The sequence below is a fragment of the Mustela putorius genome, unplaced genomic scaffold, assembly GCF_011764305.1.
Source record: "Mustela putorius furo isolate JIRA1106 unplaced genomic scaffold, ASM1176430v1.1 tig00000460_pilon_pilon_pilon, whole genome shotgun sequence".
NCBI classification, from domain to species: Eukaryota; Metazoa; Chordata; class Mammalia; order Carnivora; family Mustelidae; genus Mustela; species Mustela putorius.
The window spans coordinates 15,908,070-15,929,577 of NW_025421389.1; the positions used below are offsets into that span (position 1 = coordinate 15,908,070).

Consider the following 21,508-nt stretch of genomic DNA (forward strand, 5'->3'; position numbering starts at 1 on the left):
TATGTTGATTGTTTCCCCCTTTATTTCTTAATTATAATTAAGTCTAAAACATGTGAATAGGGATGAAGGTGTTAGGCTGGAGTGTATTCTGGAACCTTAAAAAATTTTAAATGAATAAATTACAATACATATAGAGACATTCATCTAAGTATAGTTTGTGGGAAAGGAGAAACAAAAATTTTCAACTCTATGCAATTGATTAAACAACATAGTAGAAGTATTCAATTAGAAATTGTAGATTTTGAAATTAAATTGTAGAGAACATTAGCATGAAAAAATGTATATATACTGTACATTGATTGGTAAAAAAGCAAGTTGCAAATATATAAAGTATGATATCAATTTTTCTAAGATTTTTATTTATTTATTTGACAGACAGAGATCACAAGTAGGCAGAGTGGCAGGCAAAGAGAGAGAGAGGGAAGCAGGCTTCCTGCTGAGTAGAGAGCCCAATGTGGGGTTCGATCCCAAAACCCTGGGATCATGACCTGAGCCAAAGGCAGAGGCTTAACCCACTGAGCCACCCAGGTGCCCCATATGATCTCAGTTTTCAATGTGCATTATATATGTGCGTATGAATATGTATATGAATGTGTGTATACAACATATATTATATACAGACATATGTATGTATATATGTATTTTTTTAATCATAGAATGGAATAGACACAAGCTTAATGGGGGTTAGCTTATAATATCAGAAACTGCTAACATTTATTGAGAGCTCACTATGTACCATACTCTCATTGGCCCTACTTTAAAAATTTTTTTTAATTTATTTTTAGTGTAACAGTATTCATTGTTTTTGTACCACACCCAGTGCTCCATATTTTTTATTGGAAATCTGAAGCTTTACATGCATCTGAGGATATTGAGAATAACTATTTCACTTTATATTGTTTTTATATTTTCTACAATGGTCATACATTAGTTTTAGAAGTGGAAGAAAAAACCCTGTAAGATGACAATGCAAACTATAAAACTAGAAGGTAATATAGGAGAAAATCTGGGTGACCTAGGGTTTGGCAATGCTTTCTTAGATACAATGCAAAAGGCACAATCTACAAAAAAGGAACTGATATATTGGACCTCATTAAAATTTAAAATTTCTTCTCTATGAAATATACCATCAAGAGAATAAGAAGACAAGCCACAGCCTGGGAGAAAATATTTGCAAGAGGCATATCCAATAAAAAGCTGTTATCCAAAATATATGAAGAATTCTTAAAACTTAATAAGAAAATGAACACCTTGTTTTAAAAAAGTGGGCAAAAGATCTAAACAGGAGGCCTCAAGAGAAGATATGCAGATGGTAAATAAGCATAAAAAGATGCTTAACATCATACGTTTTTAGGGAATTGCAAATTAAAACATTAATTAGACACCTATTAGAATGGCTAAAATCCAAAACACTGACAACACTAAATGCTGACAAGAATGGGGATCAACAAGAACTCTCATTCATTACTGGTAAAAATAGAAAATAGTACAGCTACTTTGGAAGACAATTTGGTGGTTTCTTACAAAACTGAATATACTTGAAGCATATGATTCAGCAATTGGGCTCCTTGATATTTACCCAAAGAAACTGAAAACTTATGTCTACACAAAAACTTATACCTGATGTTTATAGGAGCTTTATTCATAATTGCCAAAACTTGGAAGAAACCAAGATATCCTTCAAAAGGTGAGTGGGTAAATAAACTGTGGTACATCCATACAATGGATAATTATTCCACACCAAAAAAACATGAGCTATCATGTCACAAAAGACATGGAAGACCCATAAATGCATATATTATTAAGTGAAAGAAGACAGTCTGAAAAAGCTCCATACTGTATGATTCCAAATAAGTGGCAATCTGGAAAAGGCAAAGTATAGAGATAGTAAAAATATCAGTAGTTGCCACCAGGCTCGGGAGGAGGAAGAAATGCACAGGTGAAACACAGGAGATTTTTAGGGCAGTGAGACTACTTTGTATCCTACTGTGATGGTAGTTTCATGCCATCATATATTTATCAAACCCATGGCGTTACAACACAAAATCACCCTAATGTACATATGGATCTGGGGTGATAAGAGTGTGTCAGTATTAGTTTATCTGTTGGAATCAGTGCACCACTGTGCAGCATGTGGACATTGAAGGAGGTTGTACATGTGTGTGGAAAGGGTATCTGGATTCACAGATGGGCTGTACTTTCCATTCATCCTTGTCATGAACCTAAAAGTACTCTAAAAAATAAAGTCTATTAAACAACAAAAGATAGGAATCATTATTTTATATTCACTATTTTCTATTCACAATTTTCACTATTTTCTCTACTTGTGTATATATTTGAATTTTTTGTAATAAAATTGTTTTTCAGATAATGAAAAAAGCAACAGAAGAAGATAGTGCTAAGAGGAGAAGGAAAGAGACAAGGCAGATACAAAAGGGCAAACAAGGAATAGAACTATAGGAACTGTATTGAGGGACTTAGTTGAGCAGGTTGATAAGCTGAGAGGAAGTAGCCTGCAGAGAAGGAAGAAGCAGAGGCTCAGGAATGAACAGGAAGGATTGCCTGGTAACATAACTGGCAGGCATGGCAGATCACCCGGGAGGGTGGATTATCTTTGGACAACAGTGGACATCTTTTGTACTATTTTCAACACCTCCAGTTTCTCTTTCTCCATCAAATAAAAGGATTGTCAGCTGCCAGTGGTGGCAACAGAGGTGGGACCTCGGGAAAAAGGAGATGGTTTAAAATAAACCGTAGTAGGTGCTGAATCTGACAGAGGGTTGGGTTAGCTGAGATCGGAGACTTTGTGGGCACAGAGTTGTAATGCTCAGAGCTGGGGGTAAATGACTGGAAAAGTCCACTTACTGTGAAAGAGGTACCAAAAGAAGATCTTTCAGAGGTTGAAAAGCAGAAGCAAGAAGTCTACAGCTAGCACTCTATCTGTGCCCTACTTGGGCATTCACATACTAATTTACATACTATTAATACAACTCAATGAAAATTCATTTTGGACATTTTTCATGAAACAATGTTTAGTTTACCTAACTCACTGTACTTATGCAATTTTACAAGTTTGTGTGATTTTGGCTGACAATAAATATGTCCTAACTATTGGATCTGTTTAATAGTGTTTCTATTGAGTCCATTTGTACAATTTAAGACTCACGAGTGAGCCATGAGTGTGAATTTCCATGATTCTCCTCCAGGTACCCAACATGTCTTCAAAAGGCACTCTTAAAAATTAAGTCTCCAAGGGGATTTTCTATTTCATGAGCTGAATTATTATCAAAGATTTGCTCTTAATAATAAAAATAAAAGCCAAGTAGCAGATAAACAATGTGCCATTACAATATGATAAAAATAAATAAATACAATAAATACACTGTACTACCATTATCATACATTTCCATAGCTTTCAGGTATACCTAAACTGAGCTCCATGCACAACAGACATCAATGTACAAAAAATATACATACAGCACTTACTGTACAATTCTGTTGTATTGTAACTATATTTTTGTGTAACAATACTGATACTTTGTTTTCAGAGCAGTGGTGGCCTATGATGCATATTTATTCTAGAACTTAACATTGTAATCTCATTTTAAGGGAGAGCCTTTATAAGCCAATAAGAATAGAGAACTAGAAAAAGGGGTCCAGGAACCAGGGTGGGGTGAGGAAAGGGTATTTTATGTAATGGAAGAAATTCTGAATGACAAGGACTCAGCTACACTCCTTGTTGGCTATGCAGAATTGACAAGTCATTTTATTTCTCTGAGTCATGCACTTATCATCACTCACAGCCTGAAGTTTGGTAACATGACAGCTATATTTCTCACTGAAAATTGATAAGTTGGCACTCACCTGAATTTGTTCATTTCTTGTGATCCAGGTAACTGTGACTCTTTCATAATGTTGGTGTGGTGACAAAAATAACATATTGGTTTTGAAAATTGAGAGACCTTGTAGTCTTGTTCACCATGAGAGTCTTCTAGAGTGAAGGCTCCTGAAAGTAGGAAGAATTATTCTACCTCCTTCTCATTCACCCCATCTTAGGTGAGGCCCCTTTAAGAGAGCAGAAGAGATGGACATGGTGGAAGAATCCAATAAAAAAGATAATAATTTCAAATGAGATTTCTCATTAGGAAGTAGAAAATAGAAGTGCTTCTCACACTCCTCCTTTTTTTTTTATTGTGTTGTTAATCACCATAAAATACATCATTGGTTTTCGATGCAGTGTTCCAAGATTCATTGTTTATGTACAACACCCAGTACTCCATTGAATACATGGCCTCCTTAACACCCACATCCAGGCTCACCCATCTTCTCACCTCCCTCCTGCCTAAAATCCTCAGTTTGTTTCTCAGAGTCCACAATCTCTCATGGTTCATCTCCCCCTCTGATTTCCCCCAGTTCACTTTCTTTTCCTTCTCCTAATGTCCTCCATGTTATTCTTTATGTTCCACAGGTAAGTGAAAACATATGATAATTGACTTTCTCTGCTTACTTCACTCAGCATAATCTCCTTCAGTCCTATCCATGTGGATGCAAAATTTGGATATTCATCCTTTCTGATGTCTGAGTAATATTCCATTGTATCTATGGGCCACATCTTCTTTATCCATTCATCTGTTGAAGGGTATCTCAGCTCTTTCCACAGCTTGGCTATTGTGGACATTGCTTCTCACACTTATTTCATTTGAACATTAGAATTGGCAATTTCTTGCAATTGATTTAATTTTTGTGAGATGGAATCCCTTTGGAACTTGATATGGAAAATGAATTTATTTCATCATTTACAGAGGAGCCCTAAAAAATTCCTTGTGAAAATAAAAACATTTAATAAATTCATAAGGTCCTCATCTCATTCAGGACATAAATGAGATTTATCTGGTAGGGTTCTTTTTGTTTGTTTGTTTTTAATTTTTTATTTCTTTTCAAGTTCTTTTGTTTTGTTTTACTGAGTAATAATGGGTCTTCTCTCATAAGCAAGCAGATTGGGAATAAATATAAGGACTCATTAGATTAACTGCATTTGGGGAGGGAATTCTAAATAAAAGTGATACAATCAAGGGTTGGATATTAGACAACACACTACTACTCTTTCTTTTTTTTTAATAAATAAATTTATTTATTTTCAGAAAACAGTATTCATTATTTTTTCACCACACCCAGTGCTCCATGCAATCCGTGCCCTCTATAATACCCACCACCTGGTACCCCAACCTCCCACCCACCCGCCACTTCAAACCCCTCAGATTGTTTTTCAGAGTCCATAGTCTTTCATGATTCACTTCCCCTTCCAATTTACCCCAACTCCCTTCTCCTTTCTAACACCCCTTGTCCTCCATGATATTTGTTATTCTCCACAAATAAGTGAAACCCTATGATAATTGACTCTCTCTGCTTGACTTATTTCACTCAGCATAATCTCTTCCAGTAACTTTTGGGACTTCATCAAAATCAAAAGCTTCTGCACAGCAAAGGAAACAGTCAAAAAAACAAAGAGGCAATCCACAGAATGGGAGAAGATATTTGCAAATGACAGTACAGACAAAAGGTTGATATCCAGGATCTATAATGAACTCCTCAAACTCAACACACACAAAACAGATAAACATATCAAAAAATGGGCAGAAGATATGAACAGACACTTCTCTAATGAAGGCATACAAATGGCTATCAGACACATGAAGAAATGTTCATCATCACTAGCCCTCAGGGAGATTCAAATTAAAACCACATTGAAAAAAAAAATTAAAACCACATTGAGATATCACCTTACACCAGTTAGAATGGCCAAAATTAACAAAACAGGAAACAACATGTGTTGGAGAGGATGTGGAGAAAGGGGAACCCTCTTACACTGTTGATGGGAATGCAAGTTGGTGCAGCCACTTTGGAAAACAGTGTGGAGATTCCTCAAGAAATAGAGCTTCCCTATGACCCTGAAATTGCACTCCTGGGTATTTACCCCATGACTTCATACAGAAGTCATGAAAAGAAGGGCCATCTGTACCCCAATGTTTATAGCAGCAATGGCCACGGTCGCCAAACTATGGAAAGAACCAAGATGCCCTTCAACAGACGAATGGATAAAGAAGATGTGGTCCATATACATTATGGAGTATTATGCCTCCATCAGAAAGGATGAATACCCAACTTTTGTAGCAACATGGACAGGACTACTACTCTTTCTTGCCTCTTTCTCCACCATGTTAAAACTTCTTATTGCCTGATGGTTATTCAATAGTTACAATTAATTGATCTTTCCCTTGGTTAGTGAGTCTGAACTGTAGCAAAGTATAACCAGATCACATATTAGTTATTGCTGGAATTTTATGACTATCAATCTCTATACTATATTAAATGGAAAGAAAGTTCATTGGTCAAATGGGTAGACATAAAGGATAATTAAAATATCATTACATTTACAAAACAAGATACAGAGAAAAATATACCAATAAGTTAGCATACAGAAATACATTCATTTATTCACTCAAATAGTAATTATTCAGCACATCTTAACTATTTATCTCTGTGTCCTAGTTTCTGGGTTACAAAGGTACATGAGGAAGATGGAGGGTCCTGGCCTTCCCAGAGCTTATTAACTAGTCAGTGTCTTGGGTTTTTGTGTGTGTGTGTGTGTGTGTGTGTGTGTGTGTGTTTAACCTTTCAAAAGCTATGTCCCCTAAAATGTTTTAAATTCTTCTTCATGTACCTAGAAGATAAGGGTTTTTGTAGGATCCAAATTTTATAATCTCTATTATGAAAACAGTAGGTCTTTTGAGTATGTGTTTTTAAATAGTGTATATTTTATAAGTAACTCCTCTTACTTAGTACCTAGTTAAGAATCCCACTATCTAGTTAGAAATGACATCTAGATAGTATGTATTTTACTTATCTGGCTTAATTTATAACAGCTATTATTCTTGGTTTGCTTCCCCTGTTAAGGGTCTTTTTCTGTCTCTCAAATATAATAGCAAAAATGTAGTGGATCTGCCATCCATCCAGCTGAAAGATTGTGCATGAGGAAGAGAAATTTGGATTATGAGAGTGACAAGTGAGGGAAGAAGGTCCAGACTGTATTGCTGGCTATGGCAACCCCACCCAGTCTAGGTGTGATCCAAATCTTCACTTGCCATTTGTTCTTCTTTCTCTACCCTTTGTAATGACCTCATTCATCCTATGTAACTTCAACAATCACTTCAATTCAGGTAAATTTCTCTTTTATTTTGCTGACCCTGTCCTTTGCAACACACCATCATGCTATCAGTACAACCACCATCATAATCATTTAAAAAGTTTCTGTGGTATGACAAATACTTTGTAAGATTGTTTGAACACAACACAATACTTTCCTTGAAGAAACTTACAGTCTCAAGGGAGGGACAGTAAAGCAAACACATGGACAAATTCAATACACTGTGGGAATTTTCTCTAGGGGTGTCAAACACATGGATGTACAGAAAGGGGGTCTAACTCAGTCATAGAGGACAGTGAAGTTTTCTTGAAAAGATGACAGGTAAGTAGAGTTCTTAGTCAGAACTTATCTACTTATGTTTTTTATCAACTTATTTACTTACTATTTTTTATCAAAGAGTTCTGGTCAATAAAACATTCATTTGTTTTTATATTTTACTAGAACCTGTCTATTTATGGAAGGAGCAGTAGTCTTAATAGTATTGGGATGGGAGAAGAGGTGTATTTTCATGTGCCTGATCGTACACACAAGAATGACGGTTGTGTCCCCATTCTTCACATGAACAATAGTTAATTCACCAGCATTCCCCCGAAACTACTTTCTGCTAGTCTCTGCTCACTTTTTTAAATTTATTTTTTATTTGCAGCATACCAGTATTCATTATTTTTGCACCACACCAGTGCTCCATGCAATCCGTGCCCTCTATAATACCCACCACCTGTTACCCTGGCCTCCCACCCCCCGCCCCTTCAAAACCCTCAGATTGTTTTCAAAGTCCATTGTCTCTCATGGTTCACTTCCCCTTCCAATTTCCCCCAACTCCCTTCTCCTCTCCATCTCCCCTTGTCCTCCATGATATTTGTTATGCTCCACAAATAAGTGAAACCATATGATAATTGACTCTCTCTCCTTGACTTATTTCACTCAGCATAATCTGTTCCAGTCCCATCCATGTTGCTACAAAAGTTGGGTAGTCGTCCTTTCTGATGGAGGCATAATACTCCATCGTATATATGCACCACATCTTCCTTATCCATTCGTCCGTTGAAGGGCATCTTGGTTCTTTCCACAGTTTGGCGACCGTGGCCATTGCTGCTATAAACATTGGGGTACAGATGGCCCTTATTTTCACTACATCTGTATCTTTGGGGTAAATACCCAGGAGTGCAATTGCAGGGTCATAGGGAAGCTCTATTTTTAATTTCTTGAGGAATCTCCACACTGTTCTCCAAAGAGGTTGCACCAACTAGCATTCCCACCAACAGTGTAAGAGGGTTCCCCTTTCTCCACATCCCCTCCAACACATGTTGTTTCCTGTCTTGCTAATTTTGGCCATTCTAACTGGTGTAAGGTGGTATCTCAAGGTGGTTTTAATTTGAATCTCCCTGAAGGCTAGTGATGACGAACAATTTTTCATGTGTCTGAAAAATCCAGAACACACCAGCTGTCTCTACACCTTAAAGTGTAAATCAAACCAATTCCACACATAAGAAGGGAAATAATCAAGATTAGAGCTGAGATCCATGAGGTAGAAACCAGAGATACAGCAGAATGTATCAGTGAAACTAGAAGCTGGTTTTTTGAAAGAATCAATAAGATCAATAAACCATTGGCCACATTAATCCAAAAGAAAAGAGAGAAAGCTCAAATTCATAAAATTATGAATGAAAAGGGAGAGATCACAACTAACACCAAGGAAGTAGAAACAATCATCAGAAGTTATTACAACAGTTATATGCTAATAAGCTAAGCAACCTAGAGGAAATGGATACATTCCTGGAAAACTATAAACTCCCAAAATTGAACCAGGAAGAAATTGACAACTTGAATAGACCAATATCTAGTAACGAGATTGAAGCAGTGAACAAAAACCTCCCAAAAAATAAGAGCCCAGGACCTGACGGATTCCCTGGGGAATTCTACCAAACTTTCAAAGAAGAAAGAACACCTATTCTCCTGAAGCTGTTTCAAAAAATTGAAGCAGAAGGAAAACTTCCAGACTCTTTTTATGAAGCCAGTATTACTGGCTGATCCCCAAACCAGGCAAAGATCCTACCAAAAAGGAGAATTTCAGACCAATATCACTGATGAATATGGATGCTAAGATTCTCAACAAGATCCTAGCCAACAGGATCCAACAGCACATTAAAAAGATTATCCACCATGACCAGGTGGGATTCATCCCTGGGCTCAAGGATGGTTCAACATTTGCAAATCAATCAATGTGATAGAACAAATTAATAAGAGAAGAGAGAAGAACCACATGGTCCTCTCAATGGATGCACAAAAAGCATTTGACAAAATCCAGCATCCGTTCCTGATTAAAACGCTTCAAAGTATAGGGATAGAGGGAACATTCCTGAACTTCATCAAATCTATCTATGAAAGACCCACAGCAAATATCATCCTCAATGGGAAAAAGCTTGCAGCCTTCCCGTTGAGATCAGGAACACGACAAGGATGCCCACTTTCACCACTCTTGTTCAACATAGTATTAGAAGTCCTAGCAACAGCAATCAGACAACCAAGAAAAATAAAAGGTATCCAAAATGGCAATGAAGAAGTCAAACTCTCTCTCTTCACAGATGACATGATTCTTTATATGGAAAACCCAAAGAACTCTACCTCCAAACTACTAGAACTCATACAGCAATTCAGCAATGTGGCAGGATACAAAGTCAATGTACAGAAATCAGTGGCTTTCTTATACACTAACAATGAAAATACAGAAAGGGAAATTAGAGAATCTATTCCATTTACTATAGCACCAAGAACCATAAGATACCTGGAAATAAACCTAACCAAAGAGGTAAAGGATCTGTACTCGAGGAACTACAGAACACTCATGAAAGAAATTGAAGAAGACACAAAAAGATGGAAGACCATTCCATGCTCTTGGATTGGAAGAATAAACATTGTTAAAATGTCTGTACTGCCTAAAGCAACCTATACTTTTAATGACATTCCAATCAAAATTCCACCGGTATTTTTCAATGAGCTGGAGCAAATAATCCAAAAATTTGTATGGAATCAGAAGAGACCCCAAAACGCTAAGGAAATGTTGAAAAACAAAAATAAAACTGGGGGCATCACGTTACCTGATTTCAAGCTTTACTACAAAGCTGTGATCACCAAGACAGCATGGTACTGGCATAAAAACAGACACATAGACCAGTGGAACAGAGTAGAGAGCCCAGATATGGACCCTCAACTCTATGGTCAAATAATCTTTGACAAAGCAGGAAAGAAATACACAGTGGAAAAAAGACAGTCTCTTCAATAAATGGTGCTGGGAAAACTGGACAGCTATATGTAGAAGAATGAAACTCAACCACTCTCTTACACCATACACAAAGATAAACTCAAATGGATAAAAGACCTCAACGTGAGACAGGAATCCATCAGATTCCTAGAGGAGAATATAGGCCGTAACCTCTTTGATATCAGCCACAGCAACTTCTTTCAGTATATGTCTCCAAAGGCAAAGGAAACAAAAGTGAAAATGAACTTTTGGGACTTCATCAAAATCAAAAGCTTCTGCACAGCAAAGGAAACAGTCAAGAAAACAAAGAGGCAACCTATGGAATGGGAGAAGATATTTGCTAATGGCAGTACAGACAAAAAGTTGATATCCAGGATCTATAAAGAACTCCTCAAACCCAACACACACAAAACAGACAATCATATCAAAAAATGGTCAGAAGATATGAACAGACATTTCTCCAGTGAAGATATACAAACGCCTATCTGCTCATTTTTTTTTTAATGAGAATACCATTCACCTAGTTTCCAAAAATCCAAAAACATGGTCATTTTGAACTTCTTCCTCATGATCTATATCTCATTTTTTCCACATCAGGTGAAGTCTTTTGTTTCCCAAGTCACAATTACCTCATTACCTAACTTCAGGATTTCTGCTGAAGTTCTGTCTCATGTTCTCTTCTGATTCAATCTGCACCACACTTGGGTTCTTTTTATTTTTCTTTCTTTTATAAAAGTGGTTTGATTATATCATTCTGCTATCCACCATTCTTTAATGTCTCCTCATAACATTAAGGCCAATTCTAGGAAAAAGCAATCAAATCTCTGATTTGATTGAATAAATTAATTCAATCTGATTAAAATAGAGTAGTCATTCCTCTCCCAAATACCTTGTGTTTTTCTGACTCCATACCTTTCTTCCTATTGCTACTTTTTCCTTCTGACCATTCCACTGGTCAAACATCAACTTCAAAATTTCTCTGTCCAGACTTCCCAATTTATTAATAAAATTTCCTTCTTTATATTCTCACTTTAGTCCTTCTGTAGGTCAGAAGTTGTCACTGCAAATGCTGGGGTCTCAAATGTCACTCAAAAAGTCTAGAGAATGCCAATCTGTGTGATATTTTATGGGTGAGACATGGCTCAGAAAAGGTCCTCTAATTGGCTCTAAGGTTAGAATGTAAAAATTAACATAAACACAAGAATAATAACACTATAATAATAAGATAAAACTAAAAATATAATAATATACTACTTTAATAAACATTATAAAGGATATAGGATATCCTTTATAATAAAGGATAATAAAGGATAAAAGGATATCATATATCCTTTATAATAATACAATATAATAGGAAATGACAATGGAGAGGCACAGCAAAATCAAAAGCTGGCTACTTGGGGTCACTGGGTGGCTCAGTTGGTTAAACATCTGCTTTTGGCTCTGGTTGTCATCCCAGGGTCCTAGGATTGAGTCCTGCGTCATGCTCCATGGGGAGCCTGCTTCTCCCTCTAACTTTTTCTCTCATGAATAAATAAATAAAATCTTTTTTTTTTTTTTTTAAGCTGGCTATTTAAACAACTAATAAGATAAGAAAAATTTCTGGCAAGGTTAAAAAAAAAAATCAGTACTTCTTGGGGCACCCAGTTGTCTCAGTTGATAAATGGCTATCTTCAGCTCAGGTCATGATCCCAGAGTCCTGGAATCAAGCCCTGCATGGGGCTCCCTGCTCAGGAAGGGGAGTCTGTTTCTCCCTGTCCCTCTGCCTGCTGCTCCACCTGCCTGTGCTCGCTCTCTCTGTGTAAAATAAATAAAATCTTTTTTAAAAAATTAACACTTCTTAATAAGACTAAGCTGCAAATATATATTAGGAATGGAAAATGGAGAAATAACATTAAATGTCAGATACAGTAAAAAACCAGGCTGAGAATACCACAAATTTTACATTAAAAAAATTGAAAATAGATGCATTGGGTAACTTTATATAAAAACACAACTTCATCAAAAACTCATTTACAAAGGAGCTCAAATAAACCTATAATTAATAAAGAAATCAAATCAGTAGTTTGAAATCTCTGTCTCTCCAAAAAATGCTAAACTAGTTTTACATGTAAGTTCTAACATAAATACAAAAATAAATTAACTTATGTGACTATCTTTGTGAAGCAGAAATAGAGGGATAGCTTTCTCAAATTGTTACAATACCATTCATTTCTCAACCAAAAAAGAATAGTATGAGAAAGGAATATTAATAGGGCAATCTTACATGTTTGGAAGGGTTAGAAATTTGCTCTCATTTTTATGCTACAGAAATATTCAAATTATCTGGCATTTTTGTCAGAAAGTATGAAGAAGGGATTTGAACAGGTGGCCTAAGCTAATTAAAATAATGAACTCATTCATTACTCAAAAGGATATTTTAATTCGATTTGTTCCAGAACCAGCAGTATTGAAGGCCCTATGTTCTCTTACTGATTTTATGACAGCAAACAGATGGACTATTTAACAGAAACAATTCAGGGGCTTTCCCAGACAACAAATTCTTTAGGGGCTGAGAACTAGAGTTCAGACCAAAAAGATATTTGCTAGGAAGAACAATATTTAGCAAAAACACTTTGTAAATTCTAAGATATTGTAGAAGAGAAAGTATATTTTATTATTGATTTTTACTAACAGAGACTAATCCCTTGGGTGATGAGATCTTTTTGAGATCATACAGAGCTCTAATTTGTTTTTGTTTTGTTTTCATTAATTGTGTAATGTGCAGAGCCCAATCTTGAGAGATTTGTATACCTTTGGGAATTAGTTGTATATTTCTAAGCCCACCTCAACATTTGCAAATAGTATCAGGGTCCAGTTTTTGAATGTCTTAAGATAGGTGGATACCAGCTTCTTGATGATTAGAGAAAAAAGTTCTATGTGTTTGGATTGGTTCTATTTAAATGCTCTAATCATTTCTTCTTCAAGATGTTAGATTAATAGTATCAGTTAGCTACATGGCACTAAATGTGTCCTGGTTTTTTTTTTTTTTTTTTTTTAATAACCTAACCTCCATTAACTGAAAAAATAATTCTATGAGATAGGTTTTACAGATGAGGACATGGAGTCATAGGTGATATAATTTGCTCAATTCCAAATGGCAAAGCCAAGATTTGACCCTAGGTAGACTGGCTTCATGTGGTATTAAAGCTATATTCGTTTATTTTTTGAGGGTATATTCATTTACTTTAAAAAAAATTTTTTTTTTTTTACTTATTTGAGAGAGAGAGAGAGAGACAGCATGCAGGAGGGAGGGGAAGGGTGGAGGGAGAGAGAGAAGCTGACTCCACGCTGAATAGGGAGCCATACTGAGGACTCCATCCCAGGACCCTGAGATCCCCATCTGAGCCCAAGGCAAACGCTTGACTGACTGAGCCACCCTATTCATTCACTTCTAAGTAACTGCAAAAAAAAATTACATTGCAAGACAGGTTGACTGCTCTGAAAATTCGCCTGGAGAAGGTAATCCTGAATTTTACATATACCTATTTATTTTCCTTTCGCCCATATGTACACTGGATCACTTAGTTTTCTTGATTTGATTTCCCATTATCTCCATTTGGCTTTCAGTGTTTCCTGTCAGTAAGCCAAACAATGTGCACAGAGCCTAATATTTGAATGCCCTTTTGTTCTGAAATATGTTATGTGGTTTAACTGCAAGATCTTTCTTGTGCAGATGGCTTTTGCTCATTAAATGGTGTCCAATCAAAGGCATAATCACCAAATGTAGTACTCAATTGTCAAACTTAAGTTGCTGGGCTGTAAGCAATGGTTGTTAAAGTTTTAGAACTTGGTGAGAATATTTAGATGTGGAAAGATCTACATGTTCAGTTAAATTGACATCACTTAGTGACCTCATCCTCACTGGTCTGGACAGTTTGCTGCCACAGCTGTTCTACGAGAGCAAAAGCAGAGTTGGCATAATTGCCAAAACAGCTCCTTCTTAACTCTAGATCATGATGTCCTGGTTTTCATAGCCTCTGATAGGAGCACCCAGCTCTTGACAATTCTTCCGAAGTCACTGTAGGAACCCTCGGAATCTTCTGACCTCTTTGTTCTTGAATTACAACCATTAAAGATTTTTGCTTTTCTGGTTGAAAGAGAGTGCTCTTCTCCAGAAAACCCAGAAAAAAAAATGTTGCTTTCCTCACTGAATACATTCATCCACCCTCCCATTCTTGCTCCCTCCCTGCTGCTTTAGGGATCTTTGGAATGATACAAAGTAAACTCAGAATGTATTTTATAAATACAAGAAATAATTAAAACAATAGAAACTGATAATTACATCATAGTTTTAAATTTTTCAAAGCTCAGTATGGATCTTTTAATCTTCATAACTACTGTTTTTCATAACTATTTTTTAATAGAAGAGGGAACAAAGATTCAGAGATGGTAAATTACTTGCTCTAATCACACAGACTCTATACCACGTGCTTTTAGCCCATTTTTCTGCCTCCAGATAAGATGCCTTTCTATTTATGTCACCAGAGGATCATAGGGTAAAAGATTTGAAACTGACAAAGGTTTTGTTCTGATAAATCTCATAGAGATGTTCTGCAACATTTGCTTTAGATAAAGTAATAAACACTGGAATATGTCCTTTCCACAGTGTTTGAATCCCATGAAAAATTAAATTTCATTTTCTATCCAGAAGCTTGAACTTTATGAATTCTCTTTTCTTAACAAAAATATTTACTTTATCAGAGCCCAGAAGGACAGCTACATTCCCAAGAATATTTGAGATTCTGATATTCAGCCAATTTTATTATTGTGAATGATGTTAAATTATAGAAAGGAAAGTAACCATGGGATTTCTCCAGTAACTATATAACACTATTCTGACTCCTACAACAAATTACTTCTGCAGATGTTATTAAATGTTATCTTTCTAGTGTGAGAAAATGACAGATTCATATCTGTCCTAGAGAATTCTATTTAAAAAGTAAGAGTATGCAGGAAGATTTACATATCTCTGTTAAATAAAAGAAACAAAACTTTATTTTTAAATTTTAAATAGGCACACACTTGTATTTATAATTAGTATACATTATATATTACATTATATATACCTTATATATATATTTATATTTTAATTCTGCATGTTCTATGGGTAACTTGATGAAGTTTCTGTTGAGTAATATTCTTATATCCATGAACCACCAGGTACTTTCCTTAAATATCCATTTATGCTTCCCAAGGATGGGGGCTGACACTTTTCTGTCTACACTATGCTTGTGTTATAAAACTTCAAAAACAGTATGATTGTAGGCCACTAACCACAGGAGTGAAGAATTGTGAGGGAAACAAAATAGTGTCTTTCATTCTCTTTCATTTGGTTGAATAACCTCTCATTTCCAGCAATATCTCACATATGTAAGTACCTTATTATCCTTGTCAAACTTCAAAGAGCTTCATTTACTGAATTACTCTGATAGGAAATTTAAATATTGCATTTCATGCTCCCTCACCTTTTTTAGCTGATGATATTAAAAATAAATAAATTTCTTCTGAGGATTTGGAGCAATCATTTTTATGCACAGGAATTATTTTGTGTTTGTATCTATGAATTTCTTTAAAGATTATTTATGTATTTGAGAGAGAAAGAGAGGGAGAGAGGGGAATAGCAGGAGAGGAACAAGCAGACACCATACTGAGTGTGGAGCCTGATGCAGGACTTGATCTCCCGACCCTGAGATCATGACCTTGGCAGAAACCAAGAGTCAGATGCTTAACCAACTGAGCCACCCAGGCACCACATATATCTATGTTTTTAATGTTTGCATTTTCTGGAGTCCTAGATAACTATGCAGTGGGAAGAATGTTTATTTGTTTTTGTTTTGTTTTGTTTTTACTTTTATTTTTTAAAATGGCTTTCTGGAGACCTCTTTTCTTGCTGTTAAACTGTTTTTCTTGCTATGCTCAGATTTTTTAAATAGCTCTCTCATGTCTTCCTTCTACTTTTAAATTTGCTGCCTTCATTCTGATCTCATCCATGTTTGCTAAAATTATTTCTTAAGAAAAATAATGATTTGGTACTAAGAGAGGACTAGTGTGGACTGATAAGTGAGTAAACTTTAATAAATGGATATTGTGACATTTATATTAATGTCTTCAAAGTGCTTTTACTTATATTCAATTTCTTGGCAATATTGAAAAGTTTAAGTCAATAGATAAGTATCTCCAGATTATTGAAATATTACTGTATATCTGTTGCTTTCCTCTATCTATTGAGCTCCCTTGAAACCTGCCTAGTGGTCTTTGTTTACTCTGACATATCAGCAATTTTAGTCTCCAAATCAGCCAAAATACCTCTACAGTCACAAAGAGAGAGATTTGTCTTGGTTCTGACTTCTGGACAACCCTCCCTTATGGTAATAATTTCAGTATCATTGGGGATTATAGAAGAAATCTTAGTCAGTTTATGTGTGAGCCTATTAAAAACTATGGTATCCAGGGATGCCTGGGTGGCTCAGTTGGTTGGACGACTGCCTTCGGCTCAGGTCATAATCCCGGAGTCCCGGGATCGAGTCCCACATTGGGCTCCCAGCTGCATGGGGAGTCTGATTCTCCCTCTGACCTTCTCCTCGCTCATGCTCTCTCTCACTGTCTCTCTCTCTCAAATAAATAAAAAAAATCTTTATAAAAAAAAAAAAAAAAACTATGGTATCCACTAAGTGGATTTCAATCCCAAATTCCCCACCTCTCTCCAGACTCATTTTCATGGCTTCTGTGTGAATAATGAGAACACCAAACATCAGTTATATTCCCATGGATTGTTGGATAACTTCAGAGCATTTATCTGGTGATGGTCAAATCTCATCACCATAGCTAACTGGGCTGCTTAGAGATGCATCCTTGCAACTATGACTCTGTTTCTCTTAGGTTATTATCTAATTTCCTGAATTCAAAAACATGGCTCTCTTCTCATGTGTTCTCAGAGATAATATTAGAATTAAGCCTTTGAATTAACACATATTGAGCAACTTTAGTATGTTGTGGAAGGCAGAGAGAGAAAAATAGACTGCCACAAGTCTCATAAATTTTTGTTTGTGATCATGGAGAATGATCACATTGCATTTTTTCATGCAAAATAAAAAGCAAACTATCACTCTGGAGTTTTTCCTCCATTGTTTGTTTTTAGAAATTGGAATTTAAGATCATATCAAAGTCTAGATATTGCATGGATTCTTTCTTGAGTATCATGAATTAAAGGAACATTTTGTACGATTCAACATGTCTCAGTGAAAAATAATCACACTTGATTCCTCAGATAATAAAAACATAAATAATAAAAACATAACAAGTAAAGCAGGAAATCCTTTTCCCTGAATCCTCTGCTTGGGCTTTAGGGAAAACTAAGTCAGGGAAGGACTAATTGTCCTGTTCTGAGCTATAGCTTTTAGAGAAAGGTCAATGAGAGTTTAGCCTCTAGTAATGGACAACAGGGAAGAATTAGGAGGGAAGCTGCACTTTGTTGATTGTTCAGGACCTACATGTGAGTGCCAATCTTACTTCTCTGCTGTTTCTTGAAAAAGAAAGGTTTAAAATATACTTTAAGCATAGTCTTTAGCCCCACATTTTTGTCAACCTCATCTACATTGAAAGGACTTCCTGGCCCACCGAAGTTTTCCATACATTGGACAGAGTGGGAGAATCAGGGTCTGAATTGATTAAAGTCATTTCTATAATTTTGCCTTTTGTATTCATCATCTCTTTATAAAAAGCCTTTTACATTTCTGAGTTCTCAGTTTTAGAGAATATTCATTATGTCAACTCCTATAGGTGAGTTGAAAAATTGAAACAGACTACTTTTAGATCACCAGAGCTAGACTCAAAATAAGACAGAAATAAGACTGAAAGTTCTGTTGATCTATGCCCAGAGAAAGAGGATGAACAATCTTCTTTGAATGATATTAATGAAAAACTAATTAGGTTTTTAAAGTATGTGCTTTCTTTGAAAGTGAGGTAGATTGGGGCTTAAGCCTAGGAGCAAAATGAAAGGCTTCTGACTTAGGACATTTGAGAGTGTTAGGTAGAAACAAGACTCTGGGTTATACTTGTGGTCTTTGTCCTCAATCTTTTAAATACCTGGAAAAGATCAAGTCATGAGACCGGTGAGGAATGGAACCAATCAAAACATAGCATGTCATTCTGATTTGGGAATCAGAAAAAAACTAATACACCTATTTTCTCTTATTTCTTTCTACAGATTATATCTTGTATGGCTACTTTCAATCATTCCTCCATGACTGAGTTTATCCTTGAAGGGTTAACAAAACACCCAGAGCTTCAACTGCCTCTATTCCTTCTGTTCCTTGGAGTGTATATGGTCACAGTGGTGGAGAACCTGGGCATGATTTTCTTAATTGCTATCAGTTCTCAACTTCATTCTCTAATGTATTATTTACTCATTCATTTGTCATTCATTGATCTCTGCTACTCATCTGTCATTACCCCAAACATGCTGGTGAACTTCGTATCAGAGAAGAATATTACCTTCTTTGTGGCATGCATGACTCAGCTTTATTTCTTCCTTATTTTTATAATTGCAGAAGGCTACCTTCTGACTGCCATGGCATATGACCGTTGTGTAGCCATCTGTAGCCCACTGCTTTACAATATTATCATGTCCCATAAGATCTGCTCCATAATGATGGCTGTGGTATATTCACTGGGGTTGTCTGGGGCTACAGTCCATACTACCCGCATGTCAGTGTTGTCCTTCTGTGGATCTCATGTAGTCAGTCATTATTTTTGTGATATTCTCCCCTTGTTGACTCTCTCTTGCTCCAGCACCCACATCAATGAGATACTGTTGTTTATTATTGGAGGGCTTAATACCTTAGCACCTACACTGGCTATACTCATCTCTTGTGCTTTCATTCTTTTGAGTATTCTCCATATTCGCTCTACTGAGGGACGGTCCAAAGCCTTTGGTACTTGTAGCTCCCATTTCATAACAGTGGGTATCTTTTTTGGGTCTATCACATTCATGTATTTCAAACCCCCTTCTAGCAATACTATGGGCAGGAGAAGATGTCCTCAGTGTTCTACACCACAGTGATCCCCATACTGAATCCCATGATCTACAGCCTGAGGAACAATGATGTGAAGAATGTACTGAGAAAGTTGGTTGATGGAAGGTAGTCATGTTGACAAAGGGCATTTTCAGAGGGAGGGAGCAAGAGAAAAATGAACCAGATGAAATGCTGTCATAGGCTCCATGTAATTTTTTTCTCTCTTCCAGAGATAAAATTCACCATTATTTTTAAAACATGCATTCTATACTTGAGAATGATTGAGACATTTTTAGAGATTACCAAACAATAGAATTTTCTGATACTCAATCTTTGGAAATTTTATGTTTATTAGAGGAACAAATGTTGGCAGAAGAGGGAAGACCAATCAACATAAATAGAATATCTGAGGATATTAATTATTAATATTATATTAATTAATATCAATAATTATTAATATAATAATATTTATAATATATTAATAATATAATAATTATTATATTAATAATTATTATAATTATTATAATTATTATATTAATAATTATTATATTAATATCAATTTTGAAAGTGTTTAATAACTAGAGAGTGAGTTAGGGGTTGTGTTTGAAGAAGGATGATGTTAATTGATTACAAATTCCTAGAGGGCAGGAGAAGAGGTGTATTTGTTTATATATTAATTTATTACAGATGAACATAGGGAAAAGGGAAAGAAAAATAAAATATGATGAAAACAGAGAGAGACATACCATAAGAAACTCTTAACCATAGAGAACAAAGTAAAGGTTAATGGAGGGGCAGAGAGTGGAGAGATAGGGTAACTGGATGATAGGCATTAAGGAGGATAGTTCATGTAATGACTACTGGTGTTATATGCAACTGATGAGTCACTAAATTCTACCTCTGAAACTAATCGTACACTGTACATTAATTAAATTGAATTTAAATAAAATTATTATAAAAAAGAGTATACCTTATACAAACAAAATAAAATTAACTTTTTAACCTATATTGACTCTATTGTCATCAAAAATCCTAATTCTCTGCAATTAACCGGTTTCTCCCCTACTCTATTCATTTTTTTAAGTTTTCTTTTTTTAAATTAAATTTATTTATTTTCAGCATAACAGTATTCATTATTTTTTCACCGCACCCAGTGCTCCATGCAATCCGTGCCCTCTATAATACCCACCACCTGGTACCCCAACCTCCCACCCCTCCACCACTTCAAACCCCTCAGATTGTTTTTCAGAGTCCATAGTCTCTCATGATTCACCTCCCCTTCCAATTTCCCCCAACTCCCTTCTCCTCTCTAACTCCCCATGTCCTCCATGCTATTTGTTATGCTCCACAAATAAGTGAAACCATATGATAATTGACTCTCTCTCCTTGACTTATTTCACTCAGCATAATCTCTTCTAGTGCCATCCATGTTGCTACAAAGGTTGGGTATTCATCCTTTCTGATGGAGGCATAATACTCCATAGTGTATATGGACTACATTTTCCTTATCCATTCATCCATTGAAGGGCATCTTGGTTCTTTCCATAGTTTGGCGACCGTGGCCATTGCTGCTATAAACATTGGGGTACAGATGACCCTTCTTTTCACTACATCTGCATCTTTGGAGTAAATACCCAGGAGTGCAATTGCAGGGTCATAGGGAAGCTCTATTTTTAATTTCTTGAGGAATCTCCACAAGAAGAGGCTGCACCAACCTGCATTCCCACCAACAGTGTAAGAGGGTTCCCCTTTCTCCACATCCCCTCCAACACATGTTGTTTCCTGTCTTGCTAATTTTGGCCATTCTAACTGATGTAAGGTAATATCTCAATGTGGTTTTAATTTGGATCTCCCTGAGGGCTAGTGACGATGAACATTTTTTCATGTGTCTGATAGCCATTTGTATGTCTTCATTGGAGAAGTGTCCGTTCATATCTTCTGCTTATTTTTTTTTTTTTTGCTTGATGAAAAGTTTATTATTGTCTA

At 35.9% G+C, this 21,508-nt stretch overlaps 1 protein-coding gene across 1 annotated transcript; it reads left to right on the plus strand.

Annotated features, from left to right (window-relative positions):
• Positions 1-18,720: 18,720 nt before the first annotated feature.
• On the plus strand, positions 18,721-19,652 carry LOC101674024 (olfactory receptor 8D2). Its single transcript, XM_013054805.2, is given in 2 exon segments — positions 18,721-19,528; positions 19,531-19,652. Coding segments are annotated over 2 exon segments (924 nt in total). The 5' UTR covers positions 18,721-18,726.
• Positions 19,653-21,508: the final 1,856 nt, after the last annotated feature.